Below are 27,593 nucleotides of genomic sequence, written 5' to 3' on the forward strand. Positions count from 1 at the left end.
CTCGCAAGTCCAAGATGGGTCTCAGTCCTCTGTCTTTCTTTGGAATGAGAAAATAAGGGCAGTACCAGCCCTTGTTCCTCTCCGCTGCAGGTACCGGTTCTATGGCACCTTTCTCTAGCAGGTCGAAAATTTCCTGCAAGAGGAGCGGATCTGGAGCTTTCTGAGAGCTGATCCCCGGTGGATGACTCTGAGGTATGCGTAGGAGAGGCAGGCAGTAACCTTGGGCAACTGTTTCCAATGCCCAAGCATCTGACGTGATAGCCTGCCATTCCGCCAGATGTTGAGTCAACCTGCCTCCTACAGGTGTCCTGTGAGGGAAGTCCTCAGAGTGGTTTTGGGGCGACTGATGCGGATGCCGATGGTAAAGAGGCACCTGCTGTTGCTGCGGCTTTTGAATATCTACCCCGTCCACCTCGGGTAGTTCTTCTTTGTCCCCTTTGAGCCGGACGTCCTCTACCGAATGCGGAGTAGAAGCGAAAGGACTTGCCCCTCGCAGAGGTTCCTGTGGGACGAAAAGGTGTCTGACGGATTGCAGCGCCTAGGGATTTTGCTGCTGCTTTTGAAGTTTGCAGTTTCTTTAAACTGTCATCCGCCTTTTTTCCGAACAAAGAAGAGCCATCGAATGGCATGTTCAAGAGCCTGGCTTGCACATCAGGGGCAAAACCAGACTTTCTCAACCAAGCGAATCTCCTGGTTGTTGTACTTGCCGCCATTGCTCTGCTGATACTGTCAGCCGAATCAATGCCCGTCTGGAGGGATTCGCACATAGCGTCTTTACCGTCCTGTATGATATTCAGGAACGCCTCCCTTTCTTCTCCCTCTGGGATGCAGTCAGCCGCTGTAGAAGCACACTCCCAAAGTGTATGGCTGAATCTAGCAAGGGTGCAAGTAGCATTAACAGATTTTAATGCCATGCTACATGCCGAAAAAACTTTCTTTGCCATAGCATCATATTTTTTATCGTCCCTGTCCTGTGGGACGGTAGGATAAGCCGTCTTGACATCGGTAGAAGATGCTGCCTGTACCACCAGACTTTCTGGGGATGGGTGTTTTGACAAAAACTCCGGGTCTGTAGAGGATACCCTATATTTTGTAGACAGTTTTTTATTTACTGCCGGGACGACATCTGGGGTTTCCCAGTTCGTCATAATCTTCCTCTGAAGAGATTTATGAAAAGGCACCACAGGATCCTCCTGTGCGCCTTTGTCAAGAATATCCGTGAGGTCATCTTGTTGGAAAGATTGTGAAGGTGCAGACCACCCCATAAACTCTGTGATCCTGGCCATTAAGGCTCTATAGGGGGTTTCAGCATGCTCCCCCGGGTCTGGCCTAGCAAACTCCACCTCAGGGGAAGTGTCTAACCCACTTGCCTCATGTAAGGAATCATGAAGATCCTTTAACCTGCGTTCTTCAGAGGAAAATTCCTCTGTAATTGGGGTTACAGGTCCCTGCAACTCAAATGTGTCTTCCTGGTCAGACAATTCACCCTCTTCCATAATTGAGGATATAGATCTCAATTGTTCTGAACTCATAAAGGGTGTAAATCCCATTTCCAAGGCAGAGGGTGGCGAACTTGTCATAATCGGCCTCGAAAACGTCGATGTCGTCGACGCCGACGGCTTCGAGCATGGCGTCGAAAACAAAGGACCTGGGGATAGTCACTGGGTGTGTCGTGACCGTGACTTTTCTTGGCGTCGACGCCGGTATCGAAGCTGGCTTCGAGTCGACAGACCCGTGTGTCGAAGGTCCCTTCGACAACGGCGTCGAAGACACCAACCTCGGCGTCGACGGAACCTTCGTCGACGGAACCTTCGAGGAAGGTTTGGAGGTCATAGTCCTACTCGAGGGTTCGAGACGCGCTCGAGAGGTTTCCTTCGCCGGGTACTGCGACTCGCGGCGTTTTTGACCTTCGGGTCTTTCGACCAGAGCATCGCTCTCGGCAGTCTTCGAGGGGGTCGAGGCCGCTTTCTCGAAGACGCTCATCATATTTTTGCGGAATTCCTCCCATTCAGCCCGGGAACTATGTTTCGTGGGGCAAGGGATTCTTTTAGGCGAAACAGAGGAAGAGGAAGACGGAGAAGGGGATCTTTGACGTCTCCTCTTCGAGTGCTTCGATCTCGAGGAGTGATGGGACCCACTCCGAGACCTGGAGCGCGAATGGTGACGAGGAGACGAATGTCTCGACTTCGTCGACGAAGAAGAAGCTTTAAAAGTCTTACCTTTCTCCAGCTTCCCCCTACGCTCCTTCAGGGCCTTAGCTGTCATGGACATACAGTCCTCGCACTCCGAACAATGGTGTTCAGCTCCCAAACACCACAGACAAACTCTGTGAGGGTCAGTCAGCGACATCTTTTTCCCACAATCTCGGCATTTTTTGAAGCCGGATCGAGGAGTTGTCGGTTCCGACGAAGAAGCCATCGAGTACGGATCGAATAACTCGAGGTAAATAGATTTAACCTGACAAAAACTGAGCAACGGTATTCCGAGGCACTGAGTAAGCGCGGAAAAACGGAACTGAGCAACGGACGCTGCGCGCAGCCTTTATAGGCAGGATGACATAGACGTCGATACGGCGGCTGTCGAGGGACATCGACTCGGAGGACGTCGACGCGCAGCGCCCTATAGAGAGAAAAATGTTTCCGAGGCCAGCAGAGCTGGAAGGAGATATCTAAGATGAGGAAAACGTCGGAGGACACAATCCCTTCGAAATATGGTTTCTGTATGCACTTTTAATCTATACAGCAATAAACTGAAATGCGTTATAAATAAATCATGGCAAATCATACAGGCAAGATTTCTGAATGGGAGAAACGATAGTTTGCATTCAAGCGAGATAAGAACATTAAAGACACCCTGGTTAGGATCAGATCACACACTATGAATGCACCTTTGGTCTCCCATTATATATAATCTGGGCACTTTGGTGATGAATTAATGTAGGTTGTGTCAGGTAGCACAGAAGAATGATCGATGCAGAACAAATTATCTGCTTTGCCGTTTGGACCAACAGTGGATTCACAAAACTAACAGTCGTGTATCTGGTCTTAATGACAACATTAAATGGGTGTCATTATGATTTCATTTGATTTAGCCTATTTGTATATTTCTGTTTTCTCTATTGCATACAAAACCTGTCTGTTCCGTTTCTCATTTTACACAATTGTACTGCACTTCATTTGTTATTTTCATTGAGTCACTTAACAAAATGGAATACTAGTTTAACATAATGTTCATGTGGTTTCCTTCATGACAAGATGTTCTTTGATGTGTGACACTGTTATAATTGCGTAGCTTTCTGTGCATGTCCATACACTAGATATGTTTAGCCGCAACTCAAAGATGGCGCTCATGATGTACTACATGGGTGTCTATCCCAGAGTTTCCAGTTTTATATAACGCTCCGGATGCCGGTGATTTCCCTATGGCGTGGACATGCTTTATTCATTTCTAGTATGAACTCCGAGAGACATATTTAACTACTCTGAATGCTCCGGACCCCAAGCTGGGTGCTGTCCCCACGGCGTGAACATGCCTTGTCCGCTTCTAGAATGCACTATGAATACAATTAACGCCTCCTACCAGGGTAAGCCGTCTCTAATAGCAATACCCAGTCTTGGAGATTCTTGTCTTAGATCCGATACTGACAGGCTCATTCATTTATAGTTTACAGCTTAATTTCAATGATACGAACAGAGCTCTACATGAGGTTTTTCTCTTCAATGGGTGTACGGCATGGTGGAAAGAGATACAATTGGGACACTTTTGTAATAATGATATTCTGAGTATACCTTTTGCTTTTGGCTCATTGTGTATAGTGTACTTTTCAACAATGTCTGTTTTTTAACACTGACAGAGCAATGCCATGTGATTATTTCAGACAGCTCACCTGGCACAGGTGAATGTTTGATGAGAAGCTAATGATTCACCAGGGTGTTACATTTAGGAATTTAACAGCCTTACATGTTTTTTTGATATCAGTAGTGAAGATATTTCATGCTGATCTTGTAAATAAGCTTTACATGTAAAATCATGGTGTATATATTTGCGTTTTTTTTATTAGGTGCAAACGACGAGATTGTTCCTTCGCCGAAACTAGTTGGTCTCCAGCTCTCCTATGATCATATTAAGCCTGGATGCGAACCCAAGGCAGTTGTTTTTTTCGGGTATAGTCTTGATATGTATGATGGTGGTAATTTCAGGTGCACATTTTGGTGACTGCAATGTACATTGAATTGTGATGTGTTTGGTTGGCAACAAAGTCAATTTATGAACTTTCGGTGCAATTTTTATCATTTGTTTAATAAACAATTTAATAAACAAGCTAACTGTTAGACACACTACTAGGAGCATAGCATGTATTGTCAGAGTGGAGATATATATGTGATAATGTGAAATTTTTCAGCACCTATATTCCGTATAGAAAGTATTTGTTTTCAGTATTTTTTCACCTTAGAGTATCATTTTTTGCACCCGTTTTGTTGACCCGTGATATTTGGGTTAAAGTGGGGTTCTCGTGTATTGGTGTTATGTTCAAAAAGAATATGGCAGTTGAATTGTCTGTTAAAATCAGTAGCCTGCAGCCCCGGCCAGAGGGTAGAAAAGCCTTCAAAGTTAGAAATATGGCCTTGAGTGCCAGAACATTTAGGTGAAGGTCGAAAGTACCATCTTCCATTGCCGCTCCCCAGCCATTAAGTGGCAGAGTTTCATCATTTGCGCTGATACCTCATCCACCAAAGACAAATCACTTTGGCTGTATCCGATACCCAGACCAGGACCAACTGTCCTTAAGACTCAAGATACTGACTGCAGCCACAACTCCCACCTAGAAGCGTGTGGAACTGCTAAAATGCAGGTATCCATGAGCCCTAGAATGCCTTGAAACAGCAAAGTCAGAACCTGAAAGGAATTTCATATTTATTATCAAACTGCGCGTATGCCCACAATCATCTCTCATGGTTAAAAACTCAGCTCAGCTGAAAATCTCAGACCGGCCAATAAAATTCATATTTTGAGAGGGGGGCAAGAGAATATTTTTCCAACTGACTGAAAGACCCAGAGCATGAACCAAAAAGTGAATAATGTAGAAACAGAAGAGCTCTCTTTTATTAAAACCTTGAATTCGCCAGTTACCCAAGAAGGTGTAAATGTGAATCCCGTACTCTCTCAAAAGAATCTGCTGTCATCACCTTAGTGGAGTGTAGCAGTAGATCTGAAACAGAAAAGCATCCAGAACTAGTACGGTTGACCTCCCATAGAAATCTTTAGGCACTTCTGAGGTGAATCCCAAATGAGAATGTGCATTCACAATCTATAAGATGATCCATGCACATCCAATCACCTTCTTGCAAGTACCGCTTGAATCTGTGCTGACATGACCATCTTTAAGCTCTCTGCAGGAATAATGTTGATAACATCGGAAAGATCTAGAATGGTCCAACAAAGTCCTTGGTCTTTCTTCAGAAATGTGATGAAATAAGAATAGAAGCCGGTCCTCTATGACTTACAATGGACTGAATATCACATTCACGTCTAGTTAACTTGAAGACATTCTGGCATAGTTTGGATGTAAATTGTTAATGGAGGACTGATGGGAAGAGGAGGGAGAAAATGGAATCTGTAGCCCCTATGGATTACAGATACGAATCGATTTTGCCTCCCATTATTTGTTCTTTGTCTTCTCTGCTGATGCTTTGCCAAAGAAAGATTTTGAGGGCTTGCAGAGATTTCAAACAGGTGCCCCAGCAGAAAGGCCTTGCCTGTCATGGTTTTGTGAGTGGTTATTGAACCTCCAAAAAGCCTCAAAGCTCTTGACCGATTACCCTTTGTCCAGAAGAAGTTGAACTTTTCTGAGTTTGTCTAGAAATAAACAGTATAGATTTGGCTCTCAAGGTATTCTATTTTTATTTTTAAAGCCCTTCATTGGTAGAGTGGTGAAAGACCAAACCCATCGAAGGGGAGCCCTTGACCTTATGTTATGTCATGTTAATAAGTTTATATACTGTGCACCTCACCACCGTAGTGGTCTTAGAGCATTGATACCTTATCCGTGTGGGTGAACTGTGACCCTCATTAAGGGTGCAAAGCAGACGCAGTCTGTGGGGTGAGTAGGAAATGAAGATAAAGGTAAGCGGGAATGGGAACAACGGGGTAAAGTCAGAGGTAGACCAGATGACAAAGGTGACAAGGGGCGGGGAGGATAACATGAGGAATGGGTGGTGACATTAGCTGGGATGCATGCACCGTAGTATGGGTTTAGACCAAAATGGTCATGAAAAATGTAAAGAGCTGTCCACAATGAGCAAATCCATGATCTTGTCAGTAAGGAGTGCAATGTGTTGTAGGTTATGAATGTTTGATGGGCTTGAGATGTGCTCAAGAGTTCCTGGCTGTTGTGGAGGCTTAGACACCAGATAATTGTATTGTGTATCTTATGGGAAGTCATCGAGAGACTTGGTGCTACTGAGCCCATTGACAGAGGTGTCGAAACCAGGAGTTGGCTCTGTGCTGAAAGAAAACGTTGGAGGGCGCAAATAGGGCGAAATGACAAACGAGTCTCCCCCATGTGAAGCCATACTCGGATAGCATCCTGTGACAGGGAGCAAATGAGAGTGAAACTTATGTAACAGGAAGGCCTGAACTACTATAGGGTACCATAGACAAATATAATGACAAAGTGTTTTACTGTGCCGTGTTCTGGTGGTGCAGTACACTCCGTTACCGAGCCATGAGCCCTTTACAATCACGTTAGGGCCTATCACAGACACAAATGTTTTAATTCTAAGCCCTTCAGCACCAGTCAATTTTCTAGGCAGAGACAGTTTGCGCAAGCTTCGGTGCACTATATATTGCACCCGAGACGGAGTATTCTTAAACGTTTCTTATAGTAATGCAGGGGCTGCCCTAGTGACCCTCCAGGTCTATCAAGACGAAGTGCAGGTAAGTGCGGGAGAGTGGTCAGATTATTTGAAAGCACCAATTAACTCTAACTGCTTCTTTGTTGTCAACCCACGAGAATGAGGATATGTTAACATTGTTGAACCCTTTAGGATAACGCTTGCTCCTTTCAAGAAACTACAATGCATTCTCCAGCACCCGCGCTCTGAAACACTTGTGTATGAGCGCGATACAAATAAAATATCAATATCACCCCTTAAGGCCAGGAGGAACCTTGATATCTATTTAGTCCCACTGACAGGTTTGCTGCTGGACATCCAACTAGCGACAAGACTATGTATCGACATGACCAGCTGCCTAATCAAGCATATGGAGAGCCACTTGTAGAGCCCTTGACAAGCCTGACAGAAGCTGTGCCTTTCTTTCAGGGCTCAGGACTTGGGCAAAGTCAGAAATCCATTTCCAAAGCTTGGCTTTAGAGGCTGCTTAGATAGATTCTGGGGTGGCTTAAATAAGAAGCAGAGAACGGTTAATTTGGGGAACGCACAATAACCCTTTGGTTAAGGCAGACCTTCTTCCCCCAATACTCTAGAGCCTTTTCATCCTTTGCTGAAGGAGTCAAGGATGGCTGAGCGGAATAGGACGTGTAGACTAAGGGTGGTTTTCCCTGCAATAAGGCCACTGACACCACTGCAAAGTTAACCTGGGATTCCTGCTCAAGAGCAGCTTCTGGTTCACAGGAATTTTGAACTTCACATAAAACCTTTTAATAGGAGCTACCAAATGGAGAGACCCGCATAGTTTTATAGATTGCTGTAGCACATCAAAATGCACAGGTAGTCCTGAAATTCTGCATTCGAGGAGAGCGTGGCGGCCACAACACAGGTTACCTATTGGAGTGAGGAGGTCAGGAACTAGTACCTCCATGATATTCATGAACCCAAAAACACATGAAATGTCTGTAGCTAAGAACAAAGTTCTTCCTCACCATCCTCTTTAGAATGATAGTAGTAGTGTCCTTAGAATCCGTGTCGGATGACCTGAGGAGAGAAGGAGGTGGCACTTTTGGAGGATGCAGAACTGAAGGAGCCAAAGGCTGCCCTAGGGCAGAGGTTGTTGTGTCCCCCCCCCCCCACCAAACTGATCGGGACGCAGGGCCAGTCATTGTGGCGAAAGCCCTTGCAGGATAGTGCAGTACTCCTGGAGGGGCTGGAGTGTGACGTCCTGGAAAAACTTAACTGACCACATCCTTAAAAACCTTTTTCAATGCAGGAGAACCCATAAAGGAGAAAAAGTGGACAGGAGGCATGTTGGCTTTAAGCTGTAGGTGGAGGAATCTGTCCTGCTGTGTGAGGAAACACGGGTGCCGCTCTTGAACATGAAGAAGGATGATGCAGATGGTTGGGGAAGGAATGGGGGAGTACGGTACAGTCGCACCAAGCTTCTCATGGGAGCAGCTGACCAATCTATTCTATGTTGGAAAAATGGCCTATCAGTAATAGAAAATCCTGACTTACCCCAGTTTTGCATGTTAGATACAGTGATATCCTTCAATGAATGGGACTCTAGACAGATTGAGGAGACCTACTCTGCAGACCCTTCTCGACTCAGAATGAGGTGGGTGGGTCTGGTCTCTGAGGGTAGGGGCATGTCCTCAGCCTATTAGCCAGAAAGAAACTACAGAGACAATACATCCGTGGAAGCCCCGGTAGACTGCTCAACTCCCTTCCGAGTGATTTTCCATAAGCAAATCGCCAGGCTAGATTGGCCGACAGATAGGAAAAGGGCTTACATTCTGATACTCTCTCAGTGGAAGCTGGTTAAAAATGTCCTCTCACCTTCTGAGTCTCAACGAAAGGGGTCTGGATGAAACACCGTAAGAAAGAAAAACTGCGTTCAAGTGTAGCATGCCTTAGGCACTCGAGGCAAATGGAGAGTCTTGTAGGTGGAGGAAAAAGTGATTCTGCATGACCTGCAACACTTAAACCCTTAAGTCTGCAAAATAATTGAGATACGAAAGTGCAGCACACACAGCTCAGGTGCCATCCATGAAGAGAAAAAAAAAGACCAATAGTTCGAGCATTCATACAAGCAGTTATGCACCCATACCTTTTCATTCAAGCAATTATTTAAACGTGCACCAGGAACATTAACACTGCATTCTCATTCACACGTATACTCACACCCATACACACCATTTTCAATGCACGCTCACATGCACACATTCACATCTGACATTTTTGCAAGCACGAACACATACAAAGACATTCCTTTTCCTTACAGGGTTTCTTCTAGCTCTGGATTTAGCTAATGCGCTCTACGCAGGCAGGACCACAGAGCGGTTTCTGAATCGCAGTGGAGCTGGACCGCCACTATCTCACCACCTACATGGACCTTAATGTGCGTGGGGGTGCCAGAGTGTCCCCTATGCACAGTTAAGCCTGTAGGACACCAGCCTCTGACCCCAATGTGCCATGCAAGACTAGGGAAGGAAAACACCCCTTCTTCCATGACCCACATGGCATGCTCTAAGGACCGGAACAGTAAAGGGAAACTACTTTTCCTCCTTTACATTTTTTTTGGCTCCTCTGTATTGGGTGGCGGGTTGGCTCTCCATCGCCCATTATAGACAAGATTGGGATGACAACCCAGGAGAATACAGGAAAGTGGGTGGGATGTAGGAGTATGCAAGAAAAATTCAAACTAGAGCTACTACATAAGATTCCAACAACACACGCAACCTTTTTTTTTTTAAAGTTTAGCAGGAAACAGCTACACCAGTAAATAATGTCAGCATACTAGTGGATTTTTGATCACATATAGATCACTTTATTCCATCCGCATAGAGAAATCGGCGTCCTAGATAATAGGCTACAGACAGCCATCATGGGATGAAAAGTTCACCAATGCTACATTGAAAGTGCTCAAAAAGGACTATACAACAGCCATAAATGTCGCTGACTCTTCCTCTCTTCTTCTCCTCTAAAAAACAAGTATGTGTCTTTTGTCATGTATCAAGCAGAGTATCTCGCTATAAGCGCGTACCTGTGGTCCTTCTGGCAAGATGAGGGGTTACAGGCGTTACTCTCAAGGGTGAAGATGGATACAGAGGGCATACCACGGACAAGCCCCGGGAGTAGAATGCCAGGGATTGGTGGCAATATATTCCCTGCCCATGATATGGAAAAGCTGTCCACCATTAACGTGAAGCAGAGACAGTGTTTCATATGAAGCAGATCAAGGAGAAAAGGAACACTGGAGAACCAGGAAGGAAAAGGAGAAGGGAACCCCAGAGAGGAGGAGCAAGGTATCGGGCAGGAGGAAGGCAGGGGACAAAGTAATGAAGGACAAGGTACAGATGAGGGAAGGCCGGCAAGAAATAGCAGCAGAGGTGGCTGGAGAAGAGAACATGGTCAGGGCACAGGGAGTGTCATTCACTGTACGGAACGTGGTTCAGAATCTCTGTCCATGTCTCCAGCGGTCCTTAAAATAGGCAAGCCTCTTTTCCGCCAAGCAGTTCCAGAGTTTGGTGTACTGTGATGCTCCAAGATGGAGCACTGAACCTCTGTGCTTGAGCAGTTCCATTAAGATGGTAACGCCCTTGCCACAATCGCCCGTCGTGCCTCGCGACCGGGATGAGCTGGCGTATACCGAAGACGCTGGCTCCACCAACACGGGTAGAGCCTCCAGGCCCCTGGTAAGTGCCCCATAAGGGCAGAAGTGACATCATGTACCACATTTCACAAATTACATGTGAGGACAAATAAATAGAAAAGCGGCAAGTAAGGCCTTTGCCAAACTGCTCTGCACCTGAACATCAGTTGATCTGCAGTACTGTGACTAAAGAGAATTCCTTTCTTCCCTATTCTTCATACTCCACAAGGTAGCAAACTATAAATAACAATCAGGTGTTTCCGATCAGTCTCCAACTTCTACCTGCAAGTAATTCTAGAGCTGAGCTAAATCATTAACTACTAATCACTATGTACCTACCCCAATGTCAAACAAAGCGCTGACAGGTTTATGATCGCTGGCCTTTAATTCCATGTGACTTCGATAGTTCAGCTGTCTTATGGCTTTCCCCTTCCAGAGAATGCGATCACACCAGGCAGGAGTTCTGCATTTCTCACTGAAACAAAGGAAGGCAGCTTATAGAGACACATTTGGCAGTGAACATGCACATTTGATTTTTATTTTATTGTACCTTTGTTTCTGGTATTTTTCCCAAAACATGTCAAAGGTACGAGAATGACATACAATGAATGTCCTACATAACGGATTAAGAGAATTTGTAGGTTGAGGTTGAAAACAAATACAGGTCTTCTTTATACTTTCTCAGAAAATTAGACTAAGAGGTCATTGTGACCATTCATGATACTGGACAAACAATATATAGCTTTGCTTACATTACATGCTATGGCTCAACATCTTTGAATTATAAAAAAATAAGAACTGTAAAGGCATCTGGTTTGTTGGGGGTGAGCCACCCAAATTCTTGTACAGGAATATTTTAAACACCAATCAGCTATTCTTGGGTTTGGTGTCAGGCAGCATAACTTCCCGATACGGGTCTTGCACCACACAAGGTCATTACACCACACAATGTCATTATACCACGCCTTGGAGTCCAACCATTCGGGTGCTATCTGGCGTTTTTTTGCCATTTATAGAGACAAACTGAGGAACCAGTGAACTCTTCTGGATAATGAATGGTGTATATCGGAGCAAACATAGTAGCGGATCAAGGGGAACTTCATGTTCAATTAAGGCACAGACCGTCTGAGCTATCTCATTCCAGAACTCAGTGGTCGGAGGGCACATTCAGGAAAGGTGGAAAAAGTCAGGTAACAGTCCTTTGAATATGGGGCAGCTGCTGGTGGCCATCGGTTGTAAACGACCAATCAGCTGAGGTGATAAATAAGGTTGGTGTAGGAATTTAAAGTGTGCGAGTTTGTGCTTGTCGTTCATACATACTGTGGGGAATCCTGCGGCTCCCTCAACAAAACCCTGCCTAAAGTATCCTCCCAGGTGCCCAGGAGAGGGCAGATACTTCCTGATCACAATCCTGGGGGTGGTGTACTGCAGGAGGATCACCTGGGTGGAAACAGGGCCCAGGGTAGTGAGGAGATTCCATGGGTTGAGACACAGTATTTGTCCCCTGAGGGCTACTCTTACCACCATGTCAGAGGAGGTTCTGGCTTATCGTCACTTTAATATATCTGAACCTCCTAGTAAGAGTGAAATGGTAAACTCTGAGGTTCTAAGACCACAACATATTATATCAAAAGAACAGGTCTTTTGTATCCCCAAAAATAAACATCTTCCTCAATGCGAAAAGTATACCGCAAGGAATAACGGAAATGTGGCCTTTTTGCCTACCATCTTTCTCTAATAAGATTGAACCTCTCAATCCATCTTCTAAAAATACTAAGGGGATACATACTACTCTTAAAAGTGTAAGACCTAAGTTCACTAAAGTGAACTACATCTCCCAGAATAACACAAGGACTGAGATGAAGAAGAGGGCTCAGGAGGCATATAGAAGTGAAGGACAGGCAAGTAGGCCTAACAGCATTTTTTTTATATATAATTATTTTTATAAAGTTTTACAAAACATTTAATTCAGAAAGTGATAGTAAAATTCATAACAATTCATTTTACTGCCAATTCATTTGATTGCATCAAAGTTCATTCCCCACCCATAATATAGGAAATTGTACATGTGAGTTCATTAGACAAAACAAGACTGCGTACAAATTAATTCATCAATACTTGATTGGGGGAGGAAATTGATCGAATCAAAAACCTCTAGAAAATGGAAAGAGATAGGTTGTGAAAATGTGTGAGAGATAGAGGAAAGAGAGAAGAAAAAAAAAAAAAAAAAAAAAAAAAAAAGCAAACCAGAGTCGACAGAGTCAGATCAATAGAAATCCATGTGATATATATGTCAAGGATTCATAAAATTTTTCATTAATGTCGGTTGAAAGAACATCTGCTCTTTGTCTGAAACGAAGTTCAAGAATGGGCTCCAAGTCCATGTAAATTTTGGTAGCTTCCCTTCCAGCATGGCTGTATGTTTTCAAGGCCTAACAATTTCCATACTTTTACCCACCAATATGCTATGTATGGACCCTCAACCGATTTCCAGAAGCGAGCCCTTGTAATTCGTGCAGCTATAAGCAACTGGGTAATTAGGGCCGCTATGGAACCAGTCATCGGAAAGGACCCATCTTCTGGCACATCCCCTAAAATTAGGATCCGTGGGTCCTTGGGAAGTAGGGAGCCTGTAATTTCCTTGATTATGGAACGTATTTCTAACCAAAAAGTTTGTATGACTGAACAATTCCAGCACTTATGCGCTAAGTTCCCACACTCACCACAGCCATGCCAACATGTGTCTGGATAGTCGGGATTCATTGCATGTAGCTTGCTTTGAGGAAAATACCAACAGAAGCAAATCTTAAAAGCATTTTCTTTCCCCACTATACACCTAGAGCTCTTCTGGACTCTGCACCAAATACTTTGCCATGACTCCTCCGGGATATCTAGACCCAGTTCCCTCTCCCAGGCGAATATGTAGGGAAGTTTCTCACCTTGCGGGGCATTTTCAAGGAGTTTATAACCTGGATAGCCTGTGGAACCGTTGACCCTCAAGGATTCTAAGCTCTATGCCTAGCGGAGTTCTAGAGGCAGCGAGGCGGGTTACCCCGTTAGTCAACCAGAGCCGGAGTTGTGTATATCTAAAACGCTCAGATTCCGTCACTCCAAACTTCTCCTTGCACTCTTGAAATGTCAGTGGTTCTTGATCTACATTTAAATCCCTCAATCTTAAGGGTGCCGCTAAGTTCCAGCATCGGAATGAGCCAGGACTCAGACCCGGAGTGAACGCTGGGTTCTGAGAAATGGAAGACAGTGGGCCCAAGCCGGGTGTGATACCTCTCTGCGTGCATGCCTTATCCCAGCTCCGGAGCGTTGCCATCGTTGTGAGCAATACCCCATCTCGATATCTTCGAGCCTCTTTAGGGAGGAAGGGGAGAGACTCCAATGGAAAGGGGGACGCTGCTTTCTCAATCTCCTGCCACTTAGGGGGCTCTGATGAATTCACCCAAGCTAGCATTGTAGCAACCTGAGCTGCTCTATAGTAAAGTGAAACCAAGGGGAGCCCAATGCCACCTAACATCGTACGTCTCGTAAGGAGCTTGCAGGGGATTCTGGGTTTCTTCTTCTTCCAAATAAATTGCCCCATCTCCTTGCAAAGCAATGAGATCACCTTCAGGAATAAGAACAGGCAAAGTGTGAAAAACATATAATAGCTACGGAATCGGTCATCTTGACTGTGCTAACCCTGCCCAGCCAAGATATTTCTCGGGCATCCCAACGCTGCAGCCATTCCTTGGCTTCCCTCAGTAAAGCTGGTATGTTAGCCTTAAATAAGCCTGTGACGGTCGGGGTCAGTTTTATTCCTAGGTAAGGGATATTCATGGATGACCAGGGGATGGGGAAAGCCGCTTGTATATCTGCCAAGCCAGCAGGCGATTCAGTTAGAGCCATGCCCATCGATTTAGCAGGATTCATCTTGAATCCAGAAACCTTAGCAAACTGAGACAGTAGCTTCATAGGGGCGGAATTGACCTAGGGGCATCATTAAAGAAGCACACTTTGTGACACTGACCCACAAATTCAAACCCTAGAATCTCAGTGTTCAGTCTAATTTGCTGGGTTAGAGGCTCTAGTGCCAGGGCAAAAACTAGAGGAGACAAGGGGCAACCTTGTCTGGTGCCTCTACCTAATAGAATCAGCGAGGTCCAATTCGCATTCACTTTAACTTTTGTCGAAGGGATCTGGAAATTTGAAAGGACCAGTTTTGAAAAGCTGGGCCCGAAATCAAATCCCTCCAGCACCAGCTGAAGGTTTTCCCAAGACATACTATCAAATGCCCTATGGGCGTCTAAAGATGACAATCTGCCTGGGATGTTGGGGGCTAATGCAATCAGATTTATCACCCGACGGATGTCATATGTCAAGCGATTGCATATGAAACCAGTTTGATCTTTCTCTATCAGTGTCAGAAGAACATCACCCAGCCGGCCAGCTATTATTTTACTCAGCACCTTCGCATCTGAGTTCAGCAGTGCAATTGGTCGATAGGATGCGCAGTCAAGGGGCTCTTTCCTGGCATCAAGATCAGGGTCGTATTGGACTCTGCCATAGAGTCGGAAAATGAGCCAGTAGCCCAAATGGCATTGAAGAGCTTTGTTAAGTGAGGGGAGAGCACAGTTCTAAAAGTCTTGTAAAATGTATTTGTGAGCCCGTCAGGCCCTAGGGCATTACCTAAAGGGAGGGAGCGACTGGCATCCTCCGTTTCTGTCAAAGTGATCGGTCGCTCTAATAGCTCCCGAACCTCCCGAGATACTTGCGGCAGATGCGCATCAAGTATAGATTTACTGGCCATGTGCAAGTTAGTATGATGGCGGGGCCGAGTGTTCTTTAAAAAAGTTCTCAACTATGTGGAGCTTATCCAACTCCAAGGTGACTTGTCTCCCCTCTGTATCCTGCAATACTTCTATCCAGTTACGGCTAACTTGTTTCTTCAACTTAGCTGCTAATAGCCGATTAGCTTTATTTCCTTTAGAATAATAGTATTGCTTGGTGCGCATCATGCCATATGCAGCATGACTCATGTGATGGGCCTTAAGAGCTCTCTGGGCCACCCGTACATCGTGCCTCGACCGTTGAGAAGGTCTATGTCTGTGCAAATCCTCCCTCCTTCGAAGTTCTAGTTCAAGCTGAATTTGTGTTTGTTTCCTAGCTTTCCCCCTCTCTATAGATCGCGGCATCCCATACTGTGCACAGGCTAGTTCTCTCATGTTATTCTCAGTGAAGCACTGGGATATGACATCAGAGATACAAGAGCGGAACTGGGGGTCCTCCAGTAGGAGCTTGTTCAATCTCCAGGTGCGTGTAGGATTAGGAACCTCGCTGAAGGGAGCCATCGTTAACAATACCGGGGCATGGTCCTATAAGGCCTTAGGGAGTATCTCTATATCGGTTATTTGAGGGATAAGCTTATCGGAGACAAGGAACATATCTAGCCTAGAAAACCCTCTATGCACTGCGGAATAGTACGTGTAATCTCGTGCTTGGTGGAGGAATCGCCAGGCCTCTATGAGGGAGTGTTCCCGAAGAAGCATTGTGAGTGCCAAGAAGTTCCTTTTATCTACACTAGCTGGGGAGAGGGTCTTGTCCATTAGGGGGTTGATCACAGCATTAAAGTCCCCCCCCCCCCTATAACGAGTTCACCTTCAGCATGTTCAAACAGTAGTTTATACAGGGACGCAAAGAACGCATCCTGCTGGGAATTGGGCGCATAAAGTGAGACTAGCGTCACCCTCTGCCCTTGTAGCTTAGCCACTACCAAAACGTATCTACCCCCCGCATCCCTCAGAGTTTTGTGAACCCTCAAGGGAGTCCCCTTCCGAATCAAAATGGCCAGCCCACCTCTCTTCGACCCCGAAGAGGCACAAAGACTTGTAGGGAATAATTTATTGTTAAGTCTAAATTCATCTGATGGTAGGAGATGATTTTCTTGGAGAAACAAGAGCAAAGAGTCGAGGGTGGTCATTCGATGCATTAAGGCCTTGCGCTTTAGGGGAGAGTTTAGACCTTGCACATTCAAGGAGAGGCATTTAAGATTCAAATTAGCAATTCCAACGACAAACCGAACGTTGTGCAAACTCAGTCAACCAGACGGTCCCCCAGACAAACCAAGTTCGAGACACACTCCCAGTCCCCTTCATCCATCCGCTCAGCATACACCCTCGTTCATTGCACCAAGGAGAGCAGACTGCTCGCAGAGGCCAGTTCACTTCATTTATTTTATTTATTTATTTGTTTGTATAGCGCTGCAGCCCGCAGGTATCAGAGCACATCCATACAGACATAGACAGTGGCAACGGGACCACTTATATACCTGTGTTTTGAGGATCTAATATTTAGATGATGGGTTTATTTGAAGAGTAAGGTCTTCAATTTCTTTTTAAAGAGGTTGAGGGTTGGTTGAGTTCTGAGAGTCTCAGGCAGAGTATTCCATTTAGTTATTGCTTTAGCCGTGAAGGCTCGGCCTAAGCTATTTGCTTTTTTGGTTTGTATAGCTTGAAGTGTGCCTTTGTTTGCTGATCTTACATTACGATTTGGTTCATACCACTTGAAGTGTTTGTTCAAGTATGTTGGAGCCAGTCCGTAGAGACAGCGATGAACCATAGTTAGGGACTTGTATGTAGTGCGTTCATTTATGGCTAGCCATTGTAGATTTCTTCTTTCGTCAGTGATGTGTTCCCTCCATGTTTTTCTGGAGCTAGTCCTAACAGCGTTGTTCATGATCACTTGACATTGTTTTATGCATTTATTGCTGGCACCCAGCAACAGTGCGTTTCCGTAGTGTAACCGTGAGAGAATAATAGCCCTAGCAATTGTGGTGCTGCTTTGTTAAGTAGGGATCTAATTTTTCTCAGTAGTTTCTGATAGTACTGGCAGTTATTTTTGAGGTAAGCAACTTGGGCTTCAGCTCCCAGTGATGCCTGTAAGTAGATACCTAGGGTTTTAACCTTGTCTGCTACCCTGATGGGTGTATCTTTGATGTTAAAAGATAAGTAGTCTAAGCTAGGTTGTTTCCCAGCGCATGGGGAGCCGAAAATCATTAGCTCTGTTTTAGTGCCATTCAAGCACATCCAGTTAGATATCATCCATGATTCAATGGAGGTATATATGGATGTAAGTTTGGTGTTGTCTTGAGTGTGGTCTCCGCCAAGTTCAAATACCAATTGGGTATCATCGGCAAAATTTGTAAAGAATGTGCCGAGATGGGTCAGTAGTGTACGTAGGCAGCATAAATACAGATTAAATAATAGTGGGGAAAAGCAATAATGACCTCCAACTCCATCAAGCCATCAACTATGTACTCCAAAAAGAAATACAAAAGCCAAGGACAGAGCAACCGACAGTATATCTTGCAATAAGGTCTGCAACCCAGACTCCTTAAGAAAACAGAGAATAGTAAAAAATAAAAAAGCTAAAAATCGCTTGCAAGACTTTTACAGCAATCAGACTTAATCAACCACCCTTTCAGGTTCAGGGTAACAAAGCCGGCGTATTCCATGAGTTGGGCGCCCGAAAAAAAAAAAAAAAACACATTTCATATTTGCCCCTTCATCTTCTAATCTGCGTTGCATAAAAAGGGAGAGAAGAAGTTATCGAACTCATTTACTAAGCAAAGAAACTCCCTATAAATAACAAGCCCAAATAACAACCAATTAATTACTGCAAAAACAGAAACTTCAATTATCAGCGGAAAACTGAACAAAACGTCCGATAGTCAATTATTTGCACCAATATGGTACCACCGCCAGCTTGGCGCCACATCGCAGGATCTGGCCGAAAACAGACCTTCATCAGGACAGAAGCCCACCACAGTTTACATTACAGGGCCCATTCCTGCTTCCAGGCGAAGTTGCAAACACTAAAGCCCAGCGACTTCCGCCAAGTCAGGAAGGGTCAGGGCTCTGCACCTCGAGACCCTCAGATTCTTTGGACACTTTAGCAGGAACCCAGCCCTTGGGCTTTCCCTTCCCGTGGGATTTAGAGCAGACCTCCTCAAGATGATGGTTCCCATATCTGCCGAGTCGCTGGCAGAATCCTGCATCAACTCTTTTGCTTCTTCTTCTGACCCAATAGCATACGATCGGTTATGATACATGGGTAACCCCATCAATTTCGAACCTTCTTCGCCTGTAACCAGGTTGCGACTTTCTGGAGGCGCCTGCAATTTGCCAGGGTATATGGTGACAGATCTTGAAATAAAGATATTGAAGCCTTGGAATTCCACTAGGTCCGACCTTCTAGCTGCTGCCATTATTTCCTCCTTTTGTTGAAAGAAGTGAACCCTAGAGAGAACGTCAGGGAGGAGATTCCGCCTCTGCTGGATGGAGGAGTAGACCCAGTGGGTCCTGTCCAGGATCAGCTCCTCTGAATCTCCAAGGTTCAACAAGGATTTAAAGAGGGCGCGCACATATTCAAGAAGCTTCTGATCCTGGACCTGTCTTGGCACTCGTATTATTCCTCCTTGAGTGATTTTCTAAGTCTGCTTGTTTAACCGACATCTCCTCAAGTCGATCCCAGAGGTCGAAGTGGGCAGGAGCGGTCGGGAACAGTGCTCCTATACTTTTTTTATTTTTAAGTTATAAAAGTGGAGGAAGAAGTTGAAGCTTGCACTTTAGTGCACTGCACTGAAAAGTCCCTTCATTAGCAGGTGTGTTTGTTTGGGGGATTGGATTGTGTGTGGGAGGGGGCGCAGGGATGGGGTTTATGGGGATCGAGGCAAGCCAGCAGGGAACCTAGTTCCACTACTTCTTTTTGTACACTTTGACCACTGGTCGATCCTCCACATTCCTGACTCTCTTGGCAAGCTCATCATTCCCATGCTCACACATTAAGGTCTCAAGGTCGTTGACTCTGGCCTCTTGGCCTGTAAAATTGGAATTTACCTCAGCAATGGAGCGTGCCAGAGAGTCTTTTGAAGACTGAATCTCAAGCTTGATCTCCCGCGTAATGTCCTGATTGAGGGTTTTTAACATTCCCTCAAAATATAGCCTGGATAAAGAGGGGTCAAAATTTGCTTCAGACCCCTGCGAGGCATGTACCTCCACTGTAACGGACTGCATCTTCTGAGGATCGGGCACAGAAGACATCAGGAAAGCTGTGATCTCGCCCCCCTTATGCTTGTGTCCGGAATTTGGGCATTGCCGAAGCAGCCGATGCAGAACGCTGGGATCCGGGCCCAGAGCTCCCACATCCTGGAAGTGTCCAACAAGAAGCCGATGAGTGCAGCAAAATAGGGGCCAGCAATAATGGTAGCGACAGCCGACCCCTGTGCAGTTCACAAGACTAGGTGCACCTCTCCTCCCCAGCCCCTGCAGCAGAACTTCTAGCGCGGGGTGCCCCTCGCAGCCAAACATTAACAGAGGCTGTCAGAGCGGACCCGCAAACCTCCCAGACCGGGGCAGCAGGCTCAGCGCAGCGCTCGGACACCTACGCGCTCGTCCGGCTGCCCAGGCACAATGGCTCCCGCCAAAGCAACAAGCTTTTGGGCTGCTCTATTCCGGGCAGCAGGGCAGGCACAACTCACACGCCCTCGACCCGGCAAGCAGTCCGTCCAAAGCGAAGCGTATCCGAAGAAGGAGGCGGGTGGGGCCCCAGCTGAGGCAAACCGAGTCCGGGAGCTATTGAGCATGGGGCCGCCCACCCCGATCCCTACCTCCTCCTCCGCTCCTCACCCAGCTCGCCTGGTCACCGGCTCAGAGGTGCGCTCCCATTCACATATGCTCTGAGAGAGGGAGAGCCAGTCCGTCGCCTCGTCTTTGCCCTCTGAACACCGCTCCGGGCCTCCCCAGCAAATCCAGGTCATACTTCAGCTCTGCAGCCAAAAGCGCGATGGTGAGACAGATCCGTCGGTCCACCCGCCATTTTGTGAACCTGCGATCTCGCACCACGCAGGGCTTCGGATGCCAAGAGGGTCCACTTCCACTGACTTAAGCTGGACCCCGCATGGCTAATCCAACTCCAGGGCTTCTCCGCTCGCGTTTCGTGTGCAGGTAACAAAGATCAGGGAATTTAATCTTCTTAAATCGGGCGCCCTTCCCGGAACTTACAGCAGACACGTCCACATGGCGTGCTGCCTAGCCACGCCCCCCCAACAGCCTTTTCAAAGGTCAGCCAATTCACAATAAGCGCTGCACTTGAACTTAATTGCCCCACCTGAAAGGCATACAAGGGTGCAGCAGCAAGAAGCAGGAGGAAGGAGCTGGAACGGAAGCTGGAAGGCTGGCAGTAGTAGCAGAAGAACAGCACAAGCCTGGCAATTCATGAAGAAGTATCAACACTTAAGGGACGCCGGGACAAGAGAGGAGCAGATTTCACCTGCAAGTTCTGAGTTGGTCCTCTGTTCACAAACCCAGAAGGTCTTCCCAGGTGCATCTAGTAGCTGTAATTGCAGAGCTGACATTGTGCTGCAACCCGAGGCCCGTATGAAGAAGCAAGCCGAGGGATTGAGGAGTGAAGAAGACTCCCTGTGTTCGAGGCCAGATCGGAAACACCCATGCTGCAGATAGGTGTGGTTGATAACAGTGCCTGAAATAGTAGTAGAAGGAAGACAAGTCGGGAGTGGAAAGAGCCCCCAACTGCAGTGTTTCTGGAGCCTGTGTGTGAATCTCCATATTTAGATTCACTGAAAAGCTCTTGCCGGTAACTGTTACCAGCTCCATCATCACTCGCGTAATAGCAGAAGCGATTCGAAGTTGTTTGCTGCTGTACAAAGACCTAAGAACAAAGGAAATGCATCACATGCACATCTAAAGCAAACTGTAGTGCTTGCGTAAACGAAAAAGCTTTTCATTTCCATTGTTGAACTTTATAAGCCTATCGGAGTGGTCGGGTGTATTCAATTGAGAAGGGGGGAACGCTTTATTGAATCACTCTGAAAGTTTAAACGGAAAGAGATACTGCAACAAATAGGTCGTCGTGTGTGGACAATTATGATTCCTGATCAGAGTCAAAGTATCACTCCTTACTAATGAAAGTGAATGCAAGTCCTTACAATTCCTTGACGTTAAACCTCTCCATGAAAGAGTGGTTGTGTGTACCTAAACCGGTTTCCCTTGCCAACCTTGCACCTTGTAACACTAAGAACAAGTACTGTATACATTATAGACGTTGCTGAAGTAAAGAGAAGAACGGGCATTACCCAAGCCAGTAGGCAAATCCTTTCTGTAGTGAAACCAGACCTATTGAAATCTAACCACCTGAACTTTGAAGTTGTTAAAGTTCCAGTGTCCTCTAATACAAGGGTGAGAAGGTTAAACAAAGCTGGTAGAGTGGCAATACAGCTTTGGGTTAGCTACTGGAACCAAGACGGTGTGAACAAAGCTGGGGAAGAGAACTGGGTGATTGTAAGAAAATGTAGTTAACAATCTGTAAGGCTGAGACTGTTGCAGCTGAGAGAGAAGCACTCTGGAAGCAAAAACAGATTATGCTGGTGGCAGTAAGACAGGAAGAAGAGGCAAAGAGGCTGCCCTTTCCTTATAACCTAGGAAAGAAGAGTGTCGTTCTGACCTGTGGAGGTTGTAGTGTCTTGTCTTTAAATTGCCCAAGGTACCAAGTTGAAGCAGAGCTATTAGAAGGAACAAGTTACTTACCTGTAACTGTTGTTCTCCAGCATGGGTCTGGCATGGATTCACATGCTCATGAATATTCCCCGTCGTCAGGCTGGGAATCCTCGGTAAAGAAAAAACCAGTATCAGTTTCGTTTCTGATCTGTCTTTCGTAGTAGTAACCAATCACTGATCTCTGCGTCATACTGACCACAGCCAATGACTGCCCTCTACCTAAGCCCCGCCTCTGGCAGCCATCTTCAGATTTGGTAGCACGTGAAGTGGCAGTATGACCAAGTGAAGAGCCGCAGAGGGGTAGGCGGGAGGGTTCGCATGTGAATCCATGCCAGACCCATGCTGGAGAACAACAGTTACAGGTAAGTAACTTGTTCCTTCTCCAGCATGGGGTCTGGCATGGATTCACATGCTCATGAATAAAGAATACATAGCAGTACACACATGCACAACCACGGGAGGTGGCAAAGGCTCAACATTAAGCATTACATCCAACTCAACATTAAGCAAATCTTACCTCCTCACCAGGCTCATCTTAGGCGAACAGGTTGCGCAGCACTGCTTGGCCGACCCTGGACTCCTCCCTGGAATCCCGATCGACGCAGTAGAATTTCGTGAAGGTGTGCGTCGACCTCCACGTAGCAGCCCTGCAGATGTCCAGCAAGGGCACACCAGATAGGAACGCCGTGGTAGCTGCGATCGCTCTGGTGGAATGGGCTCTCGGACGGCCAGGCAGCGGTCGGTTTGCCAACCGATGACAGTACATGATACAGCCGGAGAGCCATCTGGAAATGGAAGCCTTCGAGAGAGCCTTCCCCTGATTGACAGGTCCAAGGTTCACAAAGAGTTGTGACGTCTTCCGAAAACACTTTGTGCGGTCCACGTAGAACTTCAGCGCTCTAGCCACATCCAGCGAGTGCAAAGTCCTTTCAGTCGGCGACGGGAAGAAAACAGGCAACACCAAGGGTTCGTTGAGGTGGAAGTCCGACGGCACCTTGGGCATGAAGGAGGGGTGCGTCCTGAGCACTACCCTTGTGTCGTGAAAAGTCAAGTACGGGGCCTTGCAGGAAAGGGCCTGGATCTCTCCCACCCGTCGTGCGGAGGTGATGGCCACAAGAAATGCTGTTTTCCACGACAAGAACTTCAACGGAGCCGAGTGCAGAGGCTCGAACGGAGGTCCCATGAGCTTGGTCAGCACCACGTTGAGCTCCCACGCCGGGGCCGGAGCCTTCACTGGCGGGAACGATCTGAACAGTCCCTTCATGAACTCTTTCACCAGACGATGAGACCACAAAGACGTCCGCCCCGTGGTTCTGGTGTATCGGGAGATCGCAGCAAGATGAATCCTGATGGACGCGTGCGCCAGTCCAGCCTTGGCCAGCGTCAGTAGGTACGGCAGTACTTGGGGAGCCGTAATCCGTAGAGAGTTAATCTTCTGTGCGTGGCACCAGACAGAGAACCTCTTCCATTTGTGTCCGTAGCATTTAAGAGTTGAGGACGCCCTGGCCTTTGCAAGAACCTCTCTGCAGTCGGCCGGTATGTCGTACCCTCCAAACTCTAACGCTGCAGGAGCCAGGCCTGCAAGTTCAGCGACTTCGGGTCGTGATGGAGGATGGCGCCTCCTTCCCTGGAGAGAAGATCCGCGTCCACTGGCAGCTTGATTGACGGGGACGCTGACAAGTCCAGAAGGTCCGGGAACCATATCTGCCTCGGCCACGCAGGTGCGACGAGGATCATCCTGCACCGTGACCTCTTGAGCTGGTTGATGAGCCGGATCAGCAATGGCAATGGAGGGAACACGTATAGAAACAGGCCCTCCCAGGGGAACGAGAAAGCATCGCCCATGCTCCTCGGCTGGGGAAACCTGCTGGCGAACCTCCGGCACTTGGAGTTCGTCGCCGTCGCGAACAGATCGATCTGGGGTGTGCCCCACCGTCGGAAGAGGCGGTCCACTAGATCCTGTCGTAGTTCGCACTCATGGCACGAGCGCAGCTCCCTGCTGAGTGAGTCGGCGATGGTGTTTTTTATCCCTGCCAGATGAAACAGCACCAGAAACATTCCTTGGGCGACGGCCCAATGCCACAGATCCTGCGCCTCCCTGGACAGGGCTGGGGACCTGGTTCCGCCCTGTTTCCTGATGTAGAACATGGTGGTGGTGTTGTCAGTGAAGATCCTCACCACCTTGCCCTTGAGGGACAGAAGGAAGGACCTGAGGGCCCAAAACACTGCACGGAGCTCCAGGACGTTGATATGGAGGGATTTCCCCGTCGGGAGCCAAAGGCCTCTCGCGTGCAGATTTCCGGTGTGCGCTCCCCACCCTTCCAGGGAGGCATCCGTGGTCACTGTCTCCTGGTGGCCGGGGGTCTGGAAGTCCATTCCCGCCGTCAGATGCGCGCGGGTGCCCCACCACTGTATCGCTCGTCGGAAACTCTCGTCGAGTGTGATCCTCTCCTCGAAGCTGCCCGTCGTCTGGATCCAGCGCGCGTCCAGGAACTCCTGCAACGGGCGCATCCGGAGCCTGCACAGGGGTATGAGGTAAATGCAAGAAGACATCATTCCGAGGAGGGACTTGATGGACCTCACTCTGGCCGCGTCCGCATCCAGCATCCGCTGCACCTTGCCCTTGCCCAAAATGGCCCTCGTCCCTTCCTCCGGAAGCGACACTGTGTCGAGCTTCGCTCCCAGAAACAGTGCGTCTTGCGCGGGCACCAGGTGGGACTTGGCGTAGTATATGGAGAATCCACGGCGAGCTCCTTCGTCTTCGCTCGGATGAGCCAGTCGTCCAGGTAGGGGTAGACGTGGATCCCCTCTCGGCGCAGTTGCCCCGCCACTGGTGCGAGGCACTTGGTGAACACCCTGGGTGCTGACCTCAGTCCGAAGGGAAGGGCTCTGAACTGATAGTGACGCCCTTGGACCACGAACCTGAGAAACTTTCGGTGTCCCTTTAGGATGGGAATATGGAAGTAGGCATCCTCCAAATCCAACAACGACAGGAAATCGCCCTCCTCCAGCTGACCCAGGACGTGTTGGAGGGTGACCATCCGGAACTTCTGTGCCTTGATGAATTTGTTCAGTCGTCGTAGGTCCAGGATGGGACGCCATCCTCCAGTCTTCTTCACGAGGAAGTATCTTGAGTAAACTCCGGAGCCCCGAAGCCTCTTTGGGACGAGCTCGATGGCGCCCTTCCTGAGCATCGCCTTTACCTCCAAGAGAAGTTGAGGGACGTGATGTTCTTTCCTGGCAACAGGGGGGACGCGTGGGCACCTCTTTAGAAACTCGAGCGCATGACCATGGGCTAGGGCGTCCAGCACCCAACGGTCGGTGGAGATGGACTCCCACACGCTGACGAAGCTCGGCAGCCGGCCTCCCACCGGGGTGCTTTGGTGGGGGCCCGACCCCACGGCCGGTTCAGTCCTGCTTCGACGAGGCTTTGCCGCCTTGTCCTCCTTGGCGACGACGGCGGGGTCCGCCTGACTTGCCTCGTCCCCTGTAAGCTTCCTGCGACGACGAACGGGCCGCTTGACGGTAGGTGGAAAATCCGCCGCCGGAACCTTTGGAGGCACCCTGTTTGCTTCTGCCGCTCCGAAAGGGCGGCCGCCGTTGCTGGAGAACCCCAAGAGCCCGGCCCGTCTCCGTGTCTGCCTTGATGGCTTGAAGGGCATCGTCCACTGTTTTCCCAAACAGGTTGTTTCCGTCGAACGGCATGTCCAAGACTCTGGTCTGCACGTCCAGACGGAAGTCAGTAGCCTTGAGCCATCCACGCCGCCTAAGGCACACGCCGTTGCCCAACTGGCGAAATCCAGTGTCAGCGATGTCCGTCGCAATCGTAATGGCGGAGTCCGACGCCACCTCTCCTTCCTGCAAGATCTCTAGGGCATCCGCCCTCTTGTCGTCCGGTAGGAAGTCCAGCAGGGGGGCCAGTTGGTACCACAACTCCCTGTCGTAGCGGGCTACGATAGCCAAGGCGTTGGCCGCCTTAATCGTCGTCGCTGCAGACGAGATGACCCTGCGTCCCATCGTATCCAATTTCTTTCCCTCGCCGTCCGGCGGGGAGGTCGACGTAGAGGCCGCGCCCCCCCCGCCCCCCACTTTCTTCCTGGCCGCCACAGAGACGACCGAGTCCGGGGTCGGCTGGGGGCCGCGTCCGGGCCCCGGTACTTCTTCTCGTACCGATCCCTTCTAGCCGGCGTCGTGGATGGGTTCTTGAGGAGGGCGAGGCCCTCATCCCAAATATCATCCAGTAGAGATACGGAGAGGACCGTCTTCCTCTTGGCCTCGCGCCGTTGATAAAGGAAACCTTCCTTCTTCTTCTCTTCCGGGCAGAGCTGGAAAAGCTCGGATGCCCTGGCGATCATGGAGTGAAACGATCCAATCTCGTCGGCGGGGAAGCCCGGGTGGGAGGTGACGACGGCAGATCCTCGTCGTAAACCTCGTCGTCCGTACCCGTCGCGGCCGTGTCAGTCCCCGTATCATCCCCACGAGTCATGGACGGGGAGGAGGGCTGAACAGGAGGTGGAGGATGAATCCTTCTTCTCTTAGGGGGAGGGCTCCCAGAAGGGCCTGGCTCCGGGTCCCCCGTCGGGAGCGGTTCCTCCGCTGGTGGTAACGGCAGTCTCGTCCTTATCTCCGAGCATAAGGACTGTATAGCCAACAAAATGGCCGCTGAGTTGTCTTGCGGCACTGGTTGAGGGGATTCCGACGGGCGGTCAGGGGCCCCGTCGGCACCCTCGACGTTATCGTCGTCTCCCACGTCGGGGTCCCTCCCGACGGGCTGGTCTTCTTCCACACCAACGCCGTGGCTTAAGACTTCGATCAGCTCTTCCTCAGAGGTTGAGGCCGAATCCACGACAACCTCCTGCCCCCCCTTTTTCTTCTCCATCGGAGGTTTCACGGGGGTCCTGTCGATGGGCATAAAAGAGGACTCCCTCTGCGGTGGCAGGGAGACTTTGAGCCCCGAGGTCGCCACCACTGGTGTAGCCTCCACAAGCTGAGCCTGGGCCGCCGCGACTGTCTCGATAGAGGCCTTAGCCGGATGGATTAAGGCTTTCACCACCTTAGGTGCGCTCACCGCCTTCTCCTTGGGGGAAGGGTCACTGCCTCGCTCCCCCTCCGATGGGGCCTTCAAGCTCGACTGGGGCCTCTCCAGGAGCTTCGCCGGGTGCTCGGCCTTCCTCTTACCCGAACCAGAGCGTTGGCTCGTGGTTGATGGTGCCGGGGAGGATGCGCCCTGCCTGGCGCCCGTAGAGCCCGACCGTTCGGCGCTCCGGGTGCCAGCGGACTCGCGGTGCTTGGCCTTGTGTTGGACCCCCGTCGCCGGGGCGTCCTCAAAGGTCTTAGAAGACCGCTCGGATTTCTTCTTCTTCTTCTCGCCTGAGGGGCTCTTCCCTTCCAGCCAGTTGGCGAGACGTTGATGGCGGTCCTTCATGGTCCGCTCCGGCATATTGCCGCAAAACGCACAGTCCTTCTCCACGTGCGTCTTGTCCT

The 27,593-nt window shown here is 48.6% G+C and overlaps 1 protein-coding gene across 5 annotated transcripts in view; it reads right to left on the bottom strand.

The window, feature by feature from the left end:
* Window positions 1-27,593, bottom strand: part of INPP5B (inositol polyphosphate-5-phosphatase B) — a 1,358,813-nt gene that overhangs the window by 555,568 nt on the left and 775,652 nt on the right. For all 5 annotated transcript variants that reach the window (XM_069622659.1, XM_069622660.1, XM_069622658.1 and 2 more), the window contains one exon: window positions 10,888-11,023. In XM_069622659.1, coding sequence (XP_069478760.1) covers window positions 10,888-11,023 — 136 coding nt within the window. The remainder of the gene's footprint in view (window positions 1-10,887; window positions 11,024-27,593) is intronic.

Source organism: Ambystoma mexicanum, chromosome 11 (genome assembly GCF_040938575.1).
Source record: "Ambystoma mexicanum isolate Mex_15411 chromosome 11, UKY_AmexF1_1, whole genome shotgun sequence".
NCBI lineage: Eukaryota > Metazoa > Chordata > Amphibia > Caudata > Ambystomatidae > Ambystoma > Ambystoma mexicanum.